This window comes from Engraulis encrasicolus, chromosome 1 (genome assembly GCF_034702125.1).
Source record: "Engraulis encrasicolus isolate BLACKSEA-1 chromosome 1, IST_EnEncr_1.0, whole genome shotgun sequence".
NCBI lineage: Eukaryota > Metazoa > Chordata > Actinopteri > Clupeiformes > Engraulidae > Engraulis > Engraulis encrasicolus.
This window is the reverse complement of record NC_085857.1, coordinates 20024143-20044548: the sequence shown is the minus strand read 5'-3', so window position 1 is coordinate 20044548 and position 20406 is coordinate 20024143. Positions and strand designations below refer to the sequence as shown.

Genomic DNA, 20406 nt, shown 5'->3' with positions numbered 1-20406 from the left:
GACAGAGACGCACACAGAGGGATGGAAGGAGCGGGAGGAACAGAGAAAGAAACATAGGTGTGTGAGTGACAGAGAAAATGGAGAATGAGGCAGGAGAGAGAGAGAGAGAGAGAGAGAGAGAGAGAGAGAGAGAGAGAGAGAGAGAGAGAGAGAGAGAGAGCGTAAAAGACAGCCTTCATCTCATCCACTCAACGATTACATCTTTTCTAAACAAAAGCCGTTTTTTTCTGAACCACGTATTTACCAGGAACTGTGTACTTTAGCATGTTAGTGCGCTTTAGTGTAGTGTAGCACATTTTTATACATAATAATCCTCTTGATCTCTGGCTCTAGCAAAGACTAAATACTACAGCCATGTCAATAAAGCTGATTTAACCCTGAATAGAACGAGGGGAGAGAGAGAGAGAGAGAGAGAGAGAGAGAGAGAGAGAGAGAGAGAGAGAGAGAGAGAGAGAGAGAGAGAGAGAGAGAGAGAGAGAGAGATGGGGGAAGGGGACAGACGGAGAGAAAGTGTGTCGGTCGACAAAGTAGGCAAAAGGGTGAGGGGTTACAGACACAGAGATTGCAACGGAATGAATAGGCGATGGGGAAGAAGACAGTAGCTGGGTGAAGACAGTAGAATCAAGTCTCTTTTAGAGTTGTGTGTATGGATATGTGCGTTTACTGTACAACTGTGGTTCTCAACCTTTTTTTGAAGAAACGCCCCCTTGGCCTCATCACAAGCCTCCCGACATCCCCCTTGACATCCTCATAAGCCTGACAACGTCCCCCTGAGTGCAAAGAAATTAAATGGACTAATGCCCGCCCAATGGCAAATAAATACCGCCCCCTCTCAGCTGTATCCTTCTCAACGCCTCCCCTAGAGCTCTCCTATGCCCCCTGGGGGGCTGTATCGCCCCCGTTGAGAAACACTACTGTACAATATCACTTCTAGTAGATCCCTGTGTGTGTTTGTGTGTGTATGCATTTCAGTGTGTGTTCAAGTGCGTGTGTATGCATGTCAGTGTGTCTATGTGTTTCTGTATGTGTGCATGCATGTCAGTGTGTCTATGTGTTTCTGTGTGTGTGCATGCATTTCAGTGTGTCTATGTGTTTGTGTCTTCAAGTGTGTGTGTATGCATTTCAGTGTGTCTATATGTAGTGTGTGTTCAAGTGTGTGTGTATGCATGTCAGTGTGTCTATGTGTTTCTGTGTGTGTGCATGCATTTCAGTGTGTCTATGCGTTTGTGTGTTCAAGTGTGTGTGTATGCATGTCAGTGTGTCTATGTGTTTCTGTGTGTGTGTATGCATTTCAGTGTGTTTATGTGTTTCTGTGTGTGTGCATGCATGTCAGTGTGTCTATGTGTTTCTGTGTGTGTGTGCATGCATGTCAGTGTGTCTATGCGTTTGTGTGTTCACGTGTGTGTGTATGCATGTCAGTGTGTCTATGTGTTTCTGTGTGTGTGTATGCATGTCAGTGTGTCTATGTGTTTCTGTGTGTGTGTATGCATTTCAGTGTGTCTATGTGTTTCTGTGTGCGTGTATGCATTTCAGTGTGTCTATGTGTTTCTGTGTGTGTGCATGCATTTCAGTGTGTCTATGCGTTTGTGTGTTCAAGTGTGTGTGTATGCATGTCAGTGTGTCTATGTGTTTCTGTGTGTGTGTATGCATTTCAGTGTGTCTATGTGTTTCTGTGTGTGTGTGCATGCATGTCAGTGTGTCTATGTGTTTAAGTGTGTTCACGTGTGTGTGTATGCATGTCAGTGTGTCTATATGTAGTGTGTTCACGTGTGTGTGTATGCATGTCAGTGTGTCTATGTGTTTCTGTGTGTTCACGTGTGTGTGTATGCATGTCAGTGTGTCTATGTGTTTCTGTGTGTGTGTGTATGCATGTCAGTGTGTCTATGCGTTTGTGTGTTCACGTGTGTGTATGCATGTCAGTGTGTCTATGCGTTTGTGTGTTCACGTGTGTGTGTATGCATGTCAGTGTGTCTATGTGTTTAAGTGTGTTTGTGTCGGCTCCATTCCCCTAACTGGCACGAGGATTAGACATCCACACGTGCAGGGACTTAACACAATCACTCCCCCCCACCCCCACTTACTTAGCACAGGCCGGTCGGCCGGGAGACACCCCCCCCCACACACACACACACACCAGATACAGTGCATCTATAGTGTGTGTGTGTGTGTGTGTGTGTGTGTGTGTGTGTGTGTGTGTGTGTGTGTGTGTGTGTGTGTGTGTGTGTGTGTGTGTGTGTGTCTGAACGACATTCATGTGTAGTGTGGTGTAGTGTAGTGTGATATACATGGAGAGAGGTTGTAAACCCTGTTGATGGATACATTAGGTATGTGTGTGTGTGTGTGTGTGTATAAGATCTTTGTGCTTGTGTGCGAGGCTCTGTTAAGGATGCATGAGACTGGTTAGTGTATGAGGGACAAGGGTGTGTGTGTGTGTGTGTGCGTGTGTGTGTATAAAGCTCCAACAGATGACTCTGGCATGTGTGTGTGTGTGTGTGTGTGTACACACCCCAAACACTCCACACTCTTCTCTTCTCTCATCCTTCGCATGCCCCCCCCCACCCCCCCACCACCATTTTTCTTGTCTTCACCCCAACCTCCCCTATCCCACCATCCACACACTGACCCTGGGTCATCCAGACCTTGGATTATACACTAATGCCAGCACGCTGCAAGGTTAACACACAGACAGCAGGAGATAGGGAGAGAGAGAAGAGAGAGAGGAGGGGAGGGGAGAAAGAATAAGAAGAGACAGACGGAGGGAGGAAGGGGGGAAGGGAGATAGTGAGAGAGAGAGAGAGAGAGAGAGAGAGAGAGAGAGAGAGAGAGAGAGAGAGAGAGAGAGAGAGAGATAGAGAGAGAGAGAGAGAGACAGAATTAGAGAGAGAAAGACAGAGGAGGGAGTGATGAAGAAATGGGGAGAGAGAGAGAGAGAGAGAGAGAGAGAGAGAGAGAGAGAGAGAGAGAGAGAGAGAGAGAGAGAGAGGGAGAGATGCATCACATGGACACAGATGTTAGCTTTGGCAATCCCTTCACTCATCTACTAAACACACACACACACACACACACACACACACACACACACACACACACACACACACACACACACACACACACACACACACACACACACACACACACACACACACACACACACACACACACACACACACAAGTGAAATTAACTGGGGTTGGCGTCACGTGAGTGAGTGAGTGAGTGAGTGAGTGAGTGAGTGAGTGAGTGAGTGAGTGAGTGAGTGAGTGAGTGAGTGAGTGAGTGAGGCTTTCGGGCTGTAATTCTGCACCGGGCACTAATCATCATGCCATGCTCAACAGATACAGTGCCCAGATATAGACTGCAGATTCAGACCACAGGCCGAGCTGTTCTCCTGTAAACATGCTGTTCGTTCTCTCTCTTTCTATCTCTCTCTCTCTACATCCATCCATCCATCCATCCATCCACTGAAAGTGGGCCATCTAGCGTCGGGAGTGCCCAGCTTTACGAGAGCTATCGTCTGCTCTCCTGCAAATATCACTTCATACACTAGTCTGGTCCACACCATCAGCGTTTCTCCATCCCTGCATCCCTGCATCCAGACCAGCCACAGTATTGCACTGCATACATTCTCCCCCCATTGGAACTGTCACCCCCCTCCCTTTTTAGTCATCCAACTGTTATACTGCGGATATACACTTCCATACAACACCCCCTCCTCCTCCATCCCTCCCTCCATCCCTCCCTCCTTCCCATCTGTAACTCACTCTCCTCCCTCCCTCCCTCCATCCGTCTGTCCATATATTACACTACCAAACAACTCCCCCTCCCTCTCTTTCTCTCTATTTATTTCTCCATCGCTCTCCCCCCCCCTCTCTCTATACAATCCATAACCCCCTCCCTCCTATCCCATTCAATTCTATCCATCCAGCCTGAGCCCTCATGCTCTGGAAGTGGGCCAACTAGGGTCTCCCCTCCTGCTCTCGCCGCACTGCAATCCCCCCTCCTTCCCTCCCTCCCTTCCTCCATCTCTCCCTCTCTCCCCGCACCATCCCCACTACCACCACCAGCTCCAGATTCACGGGAAAGGGATCAGAGCTCTGTGTGTGCGGAGTGGAGTGGAGTGGAGTGGAGAGGAGAGAGCGCCCAGAGCCCCAGAGAGCAGAGAGGGGTCCGTGGAAGAAGGGAAAAAAAGCAGAGCAAAGGCCAGCAGCTGCGACGTCTGTGACGTGGAGCGGCACCGCGCGTTCCGATTGGCTAGCGAGATGCCGGCCGGCAATGCCATCGCGCTCCCGATTGGCCAATCCATCTGTGCAATGCCCACACCCCCCTTTTTTTACACTCCTCCTCCTCCCTTTTCTAATCTGCACGCTCACGTCTCTTTTTCCCCCCTTTCCCTCTCTGTCTCTCACTCTCTTTTCTCTTCGACTCTCTCGCGTGCGATGCTATAAATAGACCTCCTTTCATTCCCCCCCCCCCCTTGATGTATAAAGGTTGGTAGGGGGGGGAGGGCCGGGGACTCACTGAAGGAATACCCTTCAAGTGTCATGTCAGAACGCAAGCAAAACTAACCTTTCTTTCTACATCTACACCGCACACACTGAAGACATTTCAATCCACCTTGCAAAAAAAAAATCCTCAAGAACAGGCATTCGCGGCCCTGCCGTGGCCTAACTGTAGGGCACTGGGTTACTATGCCGGCGACCCGGGTTCCATTCCGGTCCAGCTCATTTGCCAATCCTCCCCCATCTCTCTTTCCCACTCGCTTACTGTCACCATCTCCAACTGTCCTATCAAATAAAGGCAAAAAAAACTTACAAATATATACATTTTAAAAAGAAACAAAAAAAGAATAGGCATTCTCCAGTGGAACTGTATGGGATGGGATGGGATGGGAGTTGTCTGACAACAAAACAGAGTAAAGGATGTTTTCCTGTTGAGGTTTTTTTCTTCTTTTTCTTCTCTGCTTTGACCTTCATACGTCAAGCCTCTGGTGCTATACCCAACCAACCAAGCCAACACAGCTGTGCGCTCGGTTAAGCCGCGACACTATACTACACCAGGCGTATAGTACATCCAGTCCAGTTCCTATTCTCAAATGGTTGACACAGATGGCTGGTGTTAGGCATTGGCGAGCGAGCGAGCGAGCGAGCAAGAGAGAGGGAGAGAGGGAGAGAGATAACAAATCCACAAGACAGAAAGTGGATTTCTAGAGAAAGGCCTGCTACCAAGTTAGGCGGTTTACTTTTACAGAGAATGCTTTTCTCATTTATTGACACCCGTAAAGAGCTTGCGTTTTAGTTTCCACTGTATCAAAACCAAAGTGGGGTTGTGTTGCATTTTCTTCTGCAGTGTTGCGTTTCAGCTTGATTGTCATCAACATGGTATGACAAAACATAACTTTTTTTTCTTGCATTTTTTGGTGTCAACCGATTGGAATTTACTGACATGCACCAACTTTATGAGAAACGGTGAGGACGTGGCGACACAGTGGACAAAAAAAAGGCTTATGTCATTACCACGGGTGTGGTGTGGCGACATTTCTAAGAAACATTCTAAAAACGGAACAGGCTACTACAGTGTTGACTTAAAATTCGGCCTGGAATAGAGGTGTGGGAGCAAAAAGAAGAGTATGATTCAAGTTGGGAATGTGTGAAGTAAGTAGGCTGGTCGCAGGGGACTAACAGCTGATTAAGAATGTCTGGCAAAACTCAACCCAACTCCACAAAACACCCACCCAAAAAGTAAACATGACACCATTTTCTCACACACACCACACCACACCATACCTCACCACACCCTTAGCCTGCCCGGAGGGCGACAAGTAGACCAAGAAAAAAAAGAACAGCTGTCTGTTCTTTCACAGGGTCCACACAACCCTGCATGAATGTAGGCCAATGGCAACAGAAAGCCAGGGTGACTGAAGACAGAGATGGATGGATGGATGATGGGAGGGAGGGAGGGAAAGAAAGAGAGAGACGGAGAGAGGAAAGAGTCAAACACAGGGTGGTGGTGTGACAGCGCTGACCTACGAATCTCATATGACACTTCTTTCTCTTCCTGACCAAATAAAAAAAGAGGTCAGGAGGGCTGAACAACTATGCTGGCCTAAAAAATAAAATAAAATAAAAAATACATACACACAAGAGGCCTCAGGCCCTTTAAAAAGTCCCACAAGTAACTACTCAGTTGGACACCTGTGTATGTTTATGTAAGAGTATGCTGGGTGGGGTGGTGGTGTGTGTGTGAGAGAGAGGAGAGAATGCACAGGCCTGTGACCTCATGCATATGGTGCACCTCAGGTGAATTTTGGCAAGTGTGTGTGGCCACTGCGCCACATAAGGCACCATATCAGTGGGCTGTTGGGTGTATGGTGCGGTACTAAGAGAGTGTGGACACATTTGTTGTGTGTGTATGGGGTGGTATATACAGTATGTTTGAGTGTGTCTATTGGGCATGAGTCTGCGCATTGTGTGCGTGTATGCGTGTCTTATGGGCATGAGTCTGTGCGTTGTTTGTGCGCGTCGACACATGCACGCACACCCAGTCGTGCACACAAACAACGCACAGCAAGCACCCAGCGAGCGTAGCCTGTGTAGCACGTGTGTGCTGTTGGGAGCATTCTGTTCTGCTGGAGCAAAGATCAAGTCCCCTAAGCAGCTTTGGCTGCGGCCAAGAAAAGCTTACACGGCACCACACAGCACAGCACAGCACAGCACAGCCACACAGCACACAGCACACAGCACAAAGTGCACACGAGCACACAGGAACAAGTGCTTCCAGAACCCCCCTCTCTCCCTCTAGTGCTCTCCATATCACTCTCTCTCCCTCTCGCTCTCGTTCTCTCCATCTCCCCTCTCCCTCCATCCATTTCTCTCTTCATCTTCCTCCCGTCGTTTCCTCTCTCCCTCCCTCTTAATTCCTCTCCATCTCCCTCTTGCTCTCTCCATCTCTCCAATATCCATCTCCCTCTCTCCCTCTATCCCTCTATCTTTCCATCCCTCTCTCTCAAGCTCCATCTCTTCCTCTACTTCTCCATCTGCCTCTCTCGGTATATCTCTCCACCACTCTCTCCATCTCTCCATCTCTCTCTCTCTCTCTCTCTCTCTCTCTCTCTCTCTCTCTCTCTCTCTCTCTCTCTCTCTCTCTCTCTCTCTCTCTCTCTCTCTCTCTCTCTCTCTCTCTCTCTACCTCTCTCTCTACCTCTCTCTCTACCTCTCTCTCTACCTCTCTCTCTACCTCTCTCTCTACCTCTCTCTACCTCGCTCTCTCTCTCTACCTCTACACCTCTCTCTCTACCTCTACACCTCTCTCTCTCTCTCTCTCTCTCTCTCTCCTCCATCCCATCCCTCTCTCCATCTCCCTCTGTGGCTCCGGAGAATCCCTCAGAGACCAGGCAGCTCTCCAGCACAAACTTCCTCTGGGTGCACTCATGCGTATGTACACACAGAAAGACACACCCGCTCACACACACACACACACAGATGAACACGAACGAACACACACTGGTGACCACACACATGGAGACATACACACTTGTCCTCCAAAACTCTCATTTTGCACTAACCATAATAACCATGGCATGGGCAACACAGAAAAGAGGGATGGAGAGAAAGAAAGCAAGAAAGGGATGCATAGAAATACAGAGAGAGAGAGAGAGAGAGAGAGAGAGAGAGAGAGAGAGAGAGAGAGAGAGAGAGAGAGAGAGAGAGAGAGACACACACACACACAGGGAAAGAGAAAACGGAGCGCTGAAGAGACAGGGAAAGAACGTACACAAAAGAGAGTCCTTAGCCATGAATGACAGGTGCAGACGACAGGAAGACTGTGTGTGTCTGCGCGTGTGTGTGTGTGTGTGTGTGTGTGTGTGTGTGTGTGTGTATGAATGACAGCGTGTCAGTCAGCCAGTCAGCCAGCCTGCGCGCGCGCGCGTGTTTGTGCGCGCATGTTTATCCCTGAGACCTTGCGGAAGGAAGGAAGAGCGACAAGGTCAAGAAGGGGGCCGGCCGACAGATTATCAGACGGAAAACAATGACTGACAGGCGTGCTGTTGCCATGCAGACACGTTGCCATTTCCCGCCCGCCGCTTCGCTCTTCTGGCCAATCGGCTTCGAGCATTCATTAACCACACTCTTCAAAAAATTATCGCCCTCGGGCCAATCAGCTTCGGGGTCTTCGTCTATAAGCCCCGGCGTCTTGCAACGCCAAGAGGGCCCCCTTCCGGGATGAGGATGAGGCGTTTGACTGACAGCAATGGCAGTGGTGACTGCAGCGTGGAGTGGACACGCTTGTTTTGGGCTATTTACGGCCCTTCAAACTGGGAGGCTACAGCTATAGCCTCTTCTTTCAATGATCGTAGCGCACTGCTCAAGCCAAGGTTAAGCATTAGCCATCAGAAATACTGGACAAAGGGAAGAGAACTTGGCTGCAAGAATGAGAGAGAGAGAGAGAGAAAGAGCGAGACAGGGAAAGGGAAAGAGAAAGAGAAAGGGAAAGAGAAAGAGAGAGAGAGAGAGAGAGAGAGAGAGGATGGAAGGGCACTTTAAGAGGCCTAAGAGAAGAAGGATGCGATATTCTGACTGACAGTATTCACACGCCTTCTTTTAGGCTACTTTCAGACCTTCAACTGGGCAGCCTTAAGGCCTATGGTCTCCTCTTCCAGCACGAGTATAGCAAGTGGCTCAAGCCAAGGTTAAAAGTGTGAGCCATCATCAGAAATACTGGACTGGAGGAAGATGACTTGGCAGTAAGAATGGGAGAGAGAGAGAGAGCGAGAGAGAGAGAGATCCAGAGAGAGAGCGACAGAGCGAGAGAGAGATGAGGATAGAGGGATAGAAAGATAGAGGGATGGAGGAGAATGTTAAGAGTCCTCCAGGACGAGGCTGTGTGTCAATGACCGACAGCCGTGTTGACACGCTCTTTTGGGCTATTTTCAGCCCTTCAAGATCTTCATCTGGGCTAGGCTTGGCTTGGCTTGGCTGAGCTTTTCCTGGAGAGCAGAAGCAGCAGCAGCAGGACCAGAAGGCAGTGAAGAGGACGGACGCACTAGCTGCCATAGGATCCTCTTTTCTCTTCTCTTCCCGTCTTCAAGCGAGCGCATTCGCTCAAGCCAATAAGGCCAATAGGGATGAGGCATCAAGACATCATTCTGAACACCTTGGAGGACAACTTGGCTTAAAGCTGGATGGTGTGTGTGTGTGTGTGTGCGTGTGCGTGTGAGAGGGGAAGTGAGGGTAGCGCGCGCGAGAGAGAGAGAGAGAGAGAGAGAGAGAGAGAGAGAGAGAGAGAGAGAGAGAGAGAGAGAGAGAGAGAGAGAGAGAGAAAATGGAAGACACAGAGGAAAAGAGTGTAGCAGGAGTGTGAAGAAGAGTGAGCTTGAAAGACAGACAACAAAGAAAGACACAATGAAAAGAAGTCTGGAGAGAGAAAGAAAGAAAGAAAGAAAGAAAGAAAGAAAGAAAGAAAGAAAGAAAGAAAGAAAGAAAGAAAGAAAGAAAGAAAGAAAGGCCCCATATAACTTGTGACTCCAGACTGTTGTGCAAAAAAACCCAATGAGGCATGATGGCTCGGCTCTTTCTCTGTTCTTTTATCACGTCGAGTCTCGTGCTGGCTGCCTGCTGCCAACATCTAGGGTGCATCCCAATATGTGACCTTGCCTCCTCCACTTGCCTCCTCCACTTGCTTCTCGTCATGATGACATCACTGACAACAGCATTATATTTCAATATCTTGCAAAAGCTCAATTGTAAAGTCTTTTTCTCATTTGCAATTGGGATGGTGAATGAAAAACAGTCCCTCAAAAGTTGTTGTGGCGAGGCTGACAGCTGGGAAACTTTATCGTTTTCTTCATGGAGGAGGGGCCAGGAGGCGGGACAAGGAGACAAGCACAAGTGGAGGAGGCAAGGTCACATATTGGGATGCACCCCTAGCCAAACTTGTTACGGAGGATGCACGCGCAAAGACGACTGGCAGCCAAGATTGGCATCAGGACCCAACGATGCCAGATATAAAGTGGTGAACGCTTTACTCCAAGGTTTGTTGGATTACTTATTTGCGTGGGAGGCTATGAGATGGTGCCGATTGTGCCAAAGCCCTCCCCCACACGTGTGCCCACAGATATGGCCTTAACAACCGATAAAAACAAATTCCATTCACCAAACAGCACAAATGCCATTTACGTTTAAGAAAAACATGCACTGTGCATGCAGAACCAGTCAAATGTTTGGCGACGCCTTGCAATTCAACCGTTTTTTTCATTGCCGATTTTTCTCACATCGTAGCGTTAACTTAGTATATTATATGGTTGTGACGTCATCTGTCGAATGCTCCATTCATTTCAACGGGGCTCCCCAACGTTCGGACGTCTGTTATTTTTCGATAACGGACGGGTTGGTCTATAACAGACCGCTGTCAATGGCAACAAGACTTTTCACTGCTAAAGCGACTTTTCAACAAGACTCTAATCAGCTGCTGTGATAGACAGCACCCGTTGTCTTGGCTACCGCTGTCAATGGCAACAAGACGTTCACTGCTAAAGCCACTGGCTTGTATACAAGTCAGTGGCTAAAGCGAATGTTTCATAGGCCTATCACTCCGCAGGGGGTCCGGTCTTTTGTCACTCTAATCAGCTGCTGTGATAGACAACACCTGTTGTCCTGGCTAGCCTACCTAGCTGTTGCCTAGCGGTGTTCCACAACGGCACTGTTTTGTTTTGCGCAGCAACAATCTTAACATAGGTCTAAAGAAATGTCCCCGCATGTGTGAATCATTTAAGTATATCCATATAATAAGCGGGTTAACTTTCGGCGAGTCGGTCGCTACCGTGGAATAGCAGCACTTCAGAGAGAACAAGACCCCTCCGCTCCGCGTCGGGGTCTAAAGATTCTCTCTGTCGTGCTGCTATTCCACGGTAGCGACCTTCTCGCCGAACGTTAACCCTTACATATTACTTGGTAATGCTAAAAGAAATCCATAACTATGAAGAAAGAACATTTCTGCTGCCCCCTGCTTTGCCCCATCCATTCATTCAAAACACTGGAGCACACCAGTATTCATTTCAGAATACAAATAGTAACCATATTGAATGAGAATGCATGTCCAAACTATTGAATGGTCTTTTTTCCCAGCACTGAGAAATGGTGGTTAGTTAATTGTAATAGTTTTTTGCAGCTGTGGAAGCTCTAAACTTTTTTTCATCGCCAACATGGCTAGTAGAGGTTAACCTTACTAGCCAAACACACACACTCACTAATGGATTATGAAGTTGCTAGTACTGCAAATTTTCTCTCTTACCAGCCAAACTGAATTTTCGCCAGCATTTGGTCGGGTTGGCTGGTGTTAATGTAGAGCCCTGTTGAGGACTATGAGTGCGTCTTAATATGTGACCTTGCCTCCTCCACTTGTGCTTGTCTCCTCGCCCCGCCTCCTGGCCCCTCCTCCGTGGAGAAAACGATAAAGTTTCCCAGCTGTCAGCCTAGCCACAACAACTTTTGAGGGACTGTTTTTCATTCACCTTAACAAATGCAAACGAGAAAAAGACTCTACAATTGAGCTTTTGCAAGACATTGAAATATAATGCTTTTGTCAGTGATGTCATCATGACGAGAAGCGAGTGGAGGAGGCAAGTGGAGGAGGCAACGTCGCATATTAAGATGCACTCTATGACTAGGAGTGAGATGACTAATGACGTAACCACAAGAACAAACAAGACATGCCCGAACAAGTCTGTAGACAAGAGGCCACTAGAGAAACGTGTACATTTCTGTGCAGAGGAGGGGGGAAAAAAGGGCAAAGTAAGCATAGTTAATCTTGGAGCAAAACAAGTGCGACAAGCTGCAAGACATTTGTAGTTAATACCACTGTTGTGTTTTATTGTTTGCAATATGGGTGTGAGTGTGTGTGAGTAAAGCCATGTGCGTGCGAACGCGCCACTTACTGTATGTGTGCTTGTGGGTGTCTGTGGGCGCCTTTATGCGTGTACACGGATGACGGACTTCTGTGTGCGTGAATGTGTGTGCGTGTGAGTGTGTTCTTGCTTGACGTGTGTGTTGTGGGTGTGTGTGTGTGAGTGTGTCTCTTCACCTGCATGTGTGCGTGTGTGCACGTGCACATTTACGCCTGTGTGTCTATGCATTTGCTTGTGTGCGTGGCTGTGTCTTCATATGTGTGTGTGATTGCGTGCATCTATGTACGCACATGTATGTGTGTGTGTGGAATGTGGTTTCTGCAGCTCTTTCATCTTGCTCTCCTGTCGGTGTGGGTTGGCAGGGTTATCACAGCCTGTGGTTGCCGATCTCAAAACACCACATCTCACACACACACACACACACACACACACACACACACACACACACACACACACACACACACACACACACACACACACACACACACACACACACACACACACACACACACACACACACACACTTCCAGATCCTTCCACAGATAGCCACGGCCACAGCCACGCCAGACAGAGTGACAAGGCCGACGCCTTCCCTCACCCTCTCTCTCTCTCTCTCTCTCTCTCTTTCATTCTCTCGCTCTTTCTATCTTTTTCATCTCTCATTCTCAGTTATTTATTTTCTTTTTTTCCCTCTCTCTCTCTCGCACGCCTCCATGCGCTATTTTCACACCCTCAACATTTTGGATGTGGACTTTGAGGTGTTTTCCACATGCAATTTGCACAAGCACGGGAGGATTTAATTACTGTAATTACGGGATGTTAGATCTGTTTTTCTTTTTTCTTTTTTGTCGCCTCCACTGCTGCCGTTGCCTGGGCCTGCGTGAGAATTTATTGCCCACCCTTTACTTCCTGGAGTAACATGTTTTACGTTCTACGTGCAGGGTTTCCCCCAGCACTTTATTGCTAAGGCGGCCACCTTGACAAGAAACACCTACCACCTTGACTAGGTCCCCTGAAAAGATATATTATGTAACATATTTCATGTTGTGAATGTAATTTCTAAAGTTGCTTAGCCAAATAAAATGTACTTTTAACACCCCACCACCTTGACTAACAAATATTCTGGGGGAAACACTGACGTGCATATCTGGAAAAACCATGCAGGATAAATGAAGGGTCTATTTGCAAAACGGTGTAAACGACAATTTTCGACTTTTGCATTTTATTATTGGAAATGACTGTTCAGACGTCATTTCATCTATGTGCAAATTATTGGCATTCAAATATTTCGAGAACATACTTTTTAAACCTATCTAAAATGACTTAAGTTGCAAAACGGTGTATCTGTCAGAACACTTTCTTTGCAAAACGGTGTATTCGCCATAACACTTTCTTTGCAAAACGACGTTGCATTCTATTTGAATCTCGGACGACATGAGAAGCGTGGGGAAGCTGCGCTATACTGTCCTAACCTACCATCAGTCAGCTGACAGCAATAAACAAAGAGGATCTGACCGGAAAAATCACTGAAATTGTGCTCACAGCACACGACGACAAAGTATTAAAATTCAACGGCAAACTTCGTATTTTATGAGCTCCATAAGCAAGCATCATTACGCACGAGGCAGCGGAGTTCAACAGCTGTAGACCTGCAAACGCGAGTACCAACATCGGAGGCTTTTGGGGTGGAGCCGCGGTGAAACCAGTGGCTGTTGTTAAACGGAGAGAGGGAGAGAGAGAGCACCAGACTGTATTGAGAATAGCCTACCACGATTGGTCCAAGAGATGGGTTTAAACAGGCGAGAAACCCGCGAAAACGGCGAGTGTTGAAGTTGTGTCCTCGACTCCGATGATGGGTCTACTACCATGCCGAAATATCGGACCGACAGCTGGGGACACGCGGCCAAAACTGCCGTTGTGCGTCGCTTATATCGCTTTGCAAAGAAAATAAGTATGTTCGGTAATTGTGTACAAAACTACCTCATAATTTTACTATTTCATGTATCTGATTGATTATTGTTAATCAGGTATTGTACCTAGGGTTCCATTCGTTCATGAAAAATTATTTTGCTAACTGGTTGAAGCTGTTTGGCAGGATGACGGCAGATATGCTGCATGTGGGTATCAGTTTCCACTCATTTTTACCACTTTTTTTACCCTAAGTTGATAATAATACGTAATAAATTTTCAAAACATGTGTCATTTGCCTTCAATTAGCTCAAGAAATACTCTGATGAGAAAAAAAAGTGAATGAACATGATAGTTAATGCCCAGTACAAAAATGTCAATTTCCCAAAATTTTCCAAAATGGAGATACACCGTTTTGCAAATAAACCCTTCAAATATAGACTTGTCGTCTTGTACATCAATATTACATAGAAAGAACAGTGCGGACACCAGTAGGTCTTTGAAGAGTACAGTACATCCAGGACTTATATTTGAGATGTTATAATTTCTCTTTCGACACCTGTGGTCTGGATTTTGACTCATCTCATCTGTTTGCGACTAATTCTGTTCCTCATCAACTCATTCTGTCTCTCCATTCGACTCATTTGGTCTCTGACGGTAGGGACACATAGGAGGCGAAGCAAGCGAAGCGAAGAGAGGCGAAATCCAACTGTCATCAGGTTGTCGCGGCGAATCAAATGGAATGGAACAGTTATGTTGTTGATTTGATTGGGCCGCGGCAGGCGAATTCGCACCTCATTTGCATAACATTAAACTTTCTTTAATAATTTCGCTTCGCTTCGCTCCTGTTCGCTTGCCATCGCCTCTCTCATAGGAATGAATGGCAAAGTTCGCAAATTCGCGTGTATGTGTCCCTACCGTAACACAAAAAAAAAAATCAGGCAAGTTTCAGAATAACAGTCACCATGTGGTGGACAACAAACGGCAATTTGCATTTTTTTTTTTTTTTTTGGATGAGGTCACTGACTGACTGACGATCCGAAGTCTCCTAAAAATATGACAGAAAATATTCTGGTCCGCTTTGTTTATGTCCATATTTGGTTAAAAAAAAAAAAAAAAAAAGGATGAAACCACCACAGATGCGCTGTGGAGCTTCTCATACGTCAGCCCATGGAAGGGAGAAAAAAAAGAGTTGGCCTCATGCTGTCTGTGCTTTTGTGTGTGTGTGTGTGTGTGTGTGTGTGTGTGTGTGTGTGTGTGTGTGTGTGTGTGTGTGTGTGTGTGTGTGTGTGTGTGTGTGTGTGTGTGTGTGTGTGTGTGTGTCTTATCACGGGCACCCAGCGCCAGTTTTGCCACCGCACACCATGTGGGTGCTATCAGCCATCACCAGCTCCGGCATGAGCCGGGCGTCATGACTCAAAAGGAAGAGAAGAGAAGAGAAGAGAAGAGAAGAGAAGAGAAGAGAAGAGAAGAGAAGAGAAGAGAAGAGAAGAGAAGAGAAGAGAAGAGAAGAGAAGAGAAGAGAAGAATAGATGAGAGAAAGATAAGATTCGAGAAAAAAACAACAGATGGGAGGAAGACAACGACCATAAAAAGGAGTGTATAAGAAGAGGGAGTAAGAATAGGCAAAGGCCTGCTTGTCTAAATGCCCGTGTGTGTGTGCTCTATATTTAACACGCAACGGGATTTTCTGGTCAAGTTGGTAATGTGCCCTTTTAATTCCCGTGATGTTTTTACCCTTACCGAGCCCTTTGCCTTGCACGCCTGCCTCCCTTACCGAGCCCTTTGCCTTGCACGCCCGCCTCCCTGCCTGCCTGACCTGCCCTTATTGAAGTTGTGCACACCACCGCCGAGCCACGCCAAAAACAGAACACCTCAATGCTCCCTGCTGAGTCACGCGACTGTAATGCCAATGGGGCATGACAACGTAATACCAACCGTACGGCCGCATCAACGTTACATTACACAACATAACATAGCATTGGGTTGGGGAGGTTGAAGCCTGTATATGTCACAATGGACAGAGTGGCAGAATGTTCCAGAATGGCAAAAATACTTTTTTTCTCCAAATTACTTATTCTTCCATTGAACAATGCCTCTTCAGTAGGCAACTTAGTTCTGCAGGGCCCAGTGCTTGAATGCTAGCTGGGTGCAGCTCTGGATAGCAGAGACTGAGAGGAGAGTGCTTTACTGTAATGTAGCGTTTCTCAACGGGGGCTCTACAGAGGGAGCCCTATAGGGGGCGTTGAGAAGAAGACAGGCGGGGGGGTGGGGGGGGTGGGGGGTTGTTGCTGAGTTGCCATCGAGGGGCATTAGTCCATTTCATTTTTTAAATAGTAAGGGGGGTGTTGACAGGCTTATGATGAGATCGGGTGGGGCGTTTGTTAAAAAAAAGGTTGAGAACCACTGGGACATTGACATTACAGAACACAACATGACAACAAAAAAACATTTTGGGCAGGGTTAGCTTAGAGTAGACCGAGCCTGCATGTTGTGTCGTGAGCTTGACAAAAACTCCGCTCTGACATAGCTCCAGCCGTAGCAACAGCAACAAAAGCCAGTGTGGCTCGTGCCAATGTGCATACAAACACTCCCTCCCTCCATGGGCCTTGGCAGGGGTTATGTCAGAGACAGACACACGGTAGGTACGCACACAAACACAGGACAGGAGGGGGGAAAAAAAACATTCTTCAACCGAAACCAGGATTGTCTACCGAGCTGGCGGCACGCGAGACTACTATGAAAACCACACCCACGCCTGTCGCGTGATTACAACTATGTACAATTATAGCAAAAACAACACCCAAAACACACATAGGACACACACACACCCTTGCACTGTCTTCCTACTACTCCTGCCCAACTCAAGTGTTGAGAGTGATGAAGAGTTTCCTTTTTGTTTTTTTCTCTCCCCGACTCAAAAACAAGTCTGTCGGCGCTTTCGTTTTTGTTGTAGTGTCGTCGATGAGACAAGACAAAACTTTGTCGAGAATGTCATGGGTATGTTTAGAAAAAGCACCTAACACACCCTCAAACTACCACTGTTGTAAGACTCACGGGTTGGCATGTGGCATATGCAGCAGATACGGAAGGGTTTCCTTTTCGTTTTCCAAATCAGTCAGCTTTCTGTATGTAATCTCATTGACAAGTGCATGAACGTTTCTTGGAAGAAACTAAACCGTATCTAACTGCAAAACTGTGACGGTGACGTATGGGACAGTGAAATACCTTTTTGGGGTTTTTAAATTATACAACTCAAAGAAAACTCTCAGCTGGAGAAGGTCTGAGGAACCAAAACGTTGCGAGTAAAAAAATGCATGCGTAATGGGACGGATTTTGTTTACAACTCAAGAGGAAAAAAAAGGTCGGGCGACACTTTGTCTGCATTACGGTGTCCAAAAAATCTCTTCTCGATAAGGCAAGACAAAAATGCGCACACACACACCCTTACTAGTCTCTGTGTCACTGTGACCTCGGTGTCGTAGGCCCCGACGGCCGGGACGCACAGCTACAACTGTGACTCCATTCATTTTATCAGGGACTGATTGACCACTTGCTCAACCACTCGACCCAGCAGCCTGACTGCGATTGTCATTGTGTCACACCAAGAGTCTTCTCCATGACACAGTCACCTCAGGTCGGTGTGTATGCACCGGTGTGTGTGTGTGTGTGTGTGTGTGTGCGTGTGTAAAGAGGGGGTGATGCAGCACACAATACACGGGTCTGTTTAACTCCGCAGTAGCTGCAGCAGTTTGCTCGCCTGTGTGTATGTGAGAGCGAGAGAGCCAGAGAGAGAGAGAGAGAGAGAGAGAGAGAGAGAGAGAGAGAGAGAGAGAGAGAGAGAAATGGAACGCTGGCCCATCTGACCCTGCTCTACTTTACTGGCCAGGGCAAATGTTTGTCTACTACACGCTGTGAGCCACCGCACAAAAGAGCTTACGCAATGAGTTATGAGTTGCTGCTGGGTGCAGAACGCACACACCAGAAGCTAGCAGCAGGGTGGCACTTTGCTTATGGCTACATACCAGGGAGCATACCAGTGTCAGTCTGCGTGTGTGTGTGTGTGTGTGTGTGCGTGTGTGCGTGTGTGTGTGTGTGTGTGTGCGTGTGTGCGTGTGTGTGCATCTACGTTAGCACTGGCTCACATTACACAATCTGTTTTTTGTACGCTTACTTATCAATTTCTTCATTTCTCAAGAAGGAGGGCACTAGAGTCTCTCTCTTTCTAGCTCGCTCGTTCAAACGCTGTCTCTGGTTTCGAACCCTGCAGCCCTGGGCTAATGCAATTTGAAACCCCTGGCAACCAGCACTACCAGCCAGCCGCCTCTGCCACTGCTGCTCCAGCTCTAAGCTTATCCCCCTGGCCTTCCACTGACTGCCAGCACAGAGGGCCTACGGAAGCAGGCAGCCTGCAGAGACAGCCTACAAACAGAGATTCTTTAAGTATATAGAGATATGCCAACATAATAGGTTTCTATGGGCACCTGACATGACCAGGTTCCGGTCTGCCTAAAGGGCCGTGTCATAATGCTCCTACAATGAATAGAACAGTCCTTAGGTCTGCCTAGGTCTGCCTAAGGGTGGCCATAATAGAACCAGGAAACAATGGGCCAATGGAACCTCTCTCTCTCTACTCTCTCTGCTACAAAGGTGCAGTAGCTACACATTTTGACAAAATTGAGTCAAGACTGAAAAGGGACTTCATTAAACATCCTTTATCTCCTTTGCCAACACCTTATGGTCCAAATGTGTCTTTTTTTCTGAGATATTCCTATGTCAAATTTGCAGTAACTGCTATATCCAACCTAATACCAATGTGTTGACGGCATTTTTCTCAGTTTCATAGTTGCGGTGCTTTGCCTTTGTAGGGCAGTACAGTCAGCTTACATAGGCAGACGGCAGAGGAAGGGGGTAAGGGGAGAAAGCTAGGCTGCCCTACAAAGCAAAAAGGCAGTAACTGCGTTGTTGTGGAAAATGCGTTACTATGACTTTAATGGCATATATATCAAATTTCAGATTTAAATAAAATCATTAATCTGCATAAAAGGTGGTAATATAAAGTAACACAACTGCTGCATGTCCATAATCTCCCCAAAACTACTCAGACTGGATTTCAGTATCATTTTAAAGTCATTTTACTCAGTTTGGAGCTCTGTGCAGTTACTGCCTTTTTGCTTTGTAGGGCAGTAGGGAGCTGCTGCTTCCTTCACCCTGGCCTACGATTGCTTAGCTGGAGCCCTAGTGCAGAGGCAGCCTACCTAGGGGGACAGCAAGGTAAGGGGGGAGGAGAGGGGAGGGAGGGAGGGGTGAGAGGGGAGGGAATGCCCTTAGATTAGCAGAAACTGGGTCACATCTTACTTTCGCTTTTGAAAGAGAACGACCGACCTGTTGCACAACTGATATCTCTCTGGGGCTTTTTTTATGACTGTGCGTGTGTGTGTGTGTGTGTGTGTGTGTGTGTTTAAGAGAGAGAGCGTACAGTATGTGTACGTGCCTGTAAGAGTGTGTTTGAGAGACAGGGAGTGTGTGCATGAGAGAGAGAAAGTGAGGGAGAGAAATATGTGTACCGTGTGCCTATGTGAGTGTGTGGAGGTGTTTGTTTTGCCGTCAAATAAAATGGATCTGAAACCTAATAAGGAACACACAATACTGCCCTGCTACTATTCATTTAGCCTTTGGTGGGTTTTTTTGCTGATAAAGCACAGAATAACACCACCAATGTCCAAATGCTAATCTCTCTCTCTCTCTCTCTCTCTCTCTCTCTCTCTCTCTCTCTCTCTCTCTCTCTCTCTCTCTCTCTCTCTCTCTCTCTTCTCTCTCTCTCTCTCTCTCTCTCTCTCTCTCTCTCTCTCTCTCTCTCTCTCTCTCTCATTCTCTCTCTCTCTCATTCTCTCTCTCTCTCTCACTCACACACACACACTCACACACAAATATTTACTCACTAGTTCTTTTCGTGTGCGTGTCTCTACTGAGCGTGTGTGTGTGCACGTATCCAGTCCTGCTGCATGCTCACTTCCTGTTTCTAGTATGTGCATCTTCACACTGGGTTGCTATAGCCAGCCCTGCCCTCGCCCTGCCCTGCCCAGCCCTATAGGGTCAGGGCAGAGCAGGAAGGCATTGCCACCGTGCACTATGACTAGCCACTATTGTAGGCAGCCATTTTGTAGAGGTTTTAACACGTTTTTTGAGCAGTAGGTACACATTATCAAAAGTCATTTTTTGCAGGTAGATGACAGTGGCAATACAGTGGAAGATGGCTAGTTGTACGCTCCAAAAAACAACAACTTTATTTGGAGAAACAAGATGATGATCCAGGAGATGGAAAAAATAAATTGTTATTCTTGGAGCATATTGGCAGGGCAGACGAACCACCTTTTCAGAGTTTTTAACACAACACAAGAATACAATAATAAAAAAAGAGTCACTCACCGGTTTTTCTCCAGCTCGTTGTGTGTGGACCTGCAGGAGGAAGAAACAGAAAGAAAGAAAGAAAGAAAGAAAGAAAGAAAGAAAGAAAGAAAGAAAGAAAGAAAGAAAGAAAGAAAGAAAGAGGAGAAAAATAAATTAAATAAAGTTGACAACAGAGCGTGGGGTGCAGGGG

The 20406-nt window shown here is 47.1% G+C and overlaps 1 protein-coding gene across 2 annotated transcripts in view; it reads right to left on the bottom strand.

Annotated features, from left to right (window-relative positions):
* mxi1 (max interactor 1, dimerization protein) overlaps positions 1–20406 on the bottom strand; it is a 66016-nt gene that overhangs the window by 35922 nt on the left and 9688 nt on the right. For both annotated transcript variants that reach the window (XM_063198434.1, XM_063198441.1), the window contains exon 3: positions 20235–20264. In XM_063198434.1, the coding sequence (XP_063054504.1) occupies positions 20235–20264 (30 nt within the window). The remainder of the gene's footprint in view (positions 1–20234; positions 20265–20406) is intronic.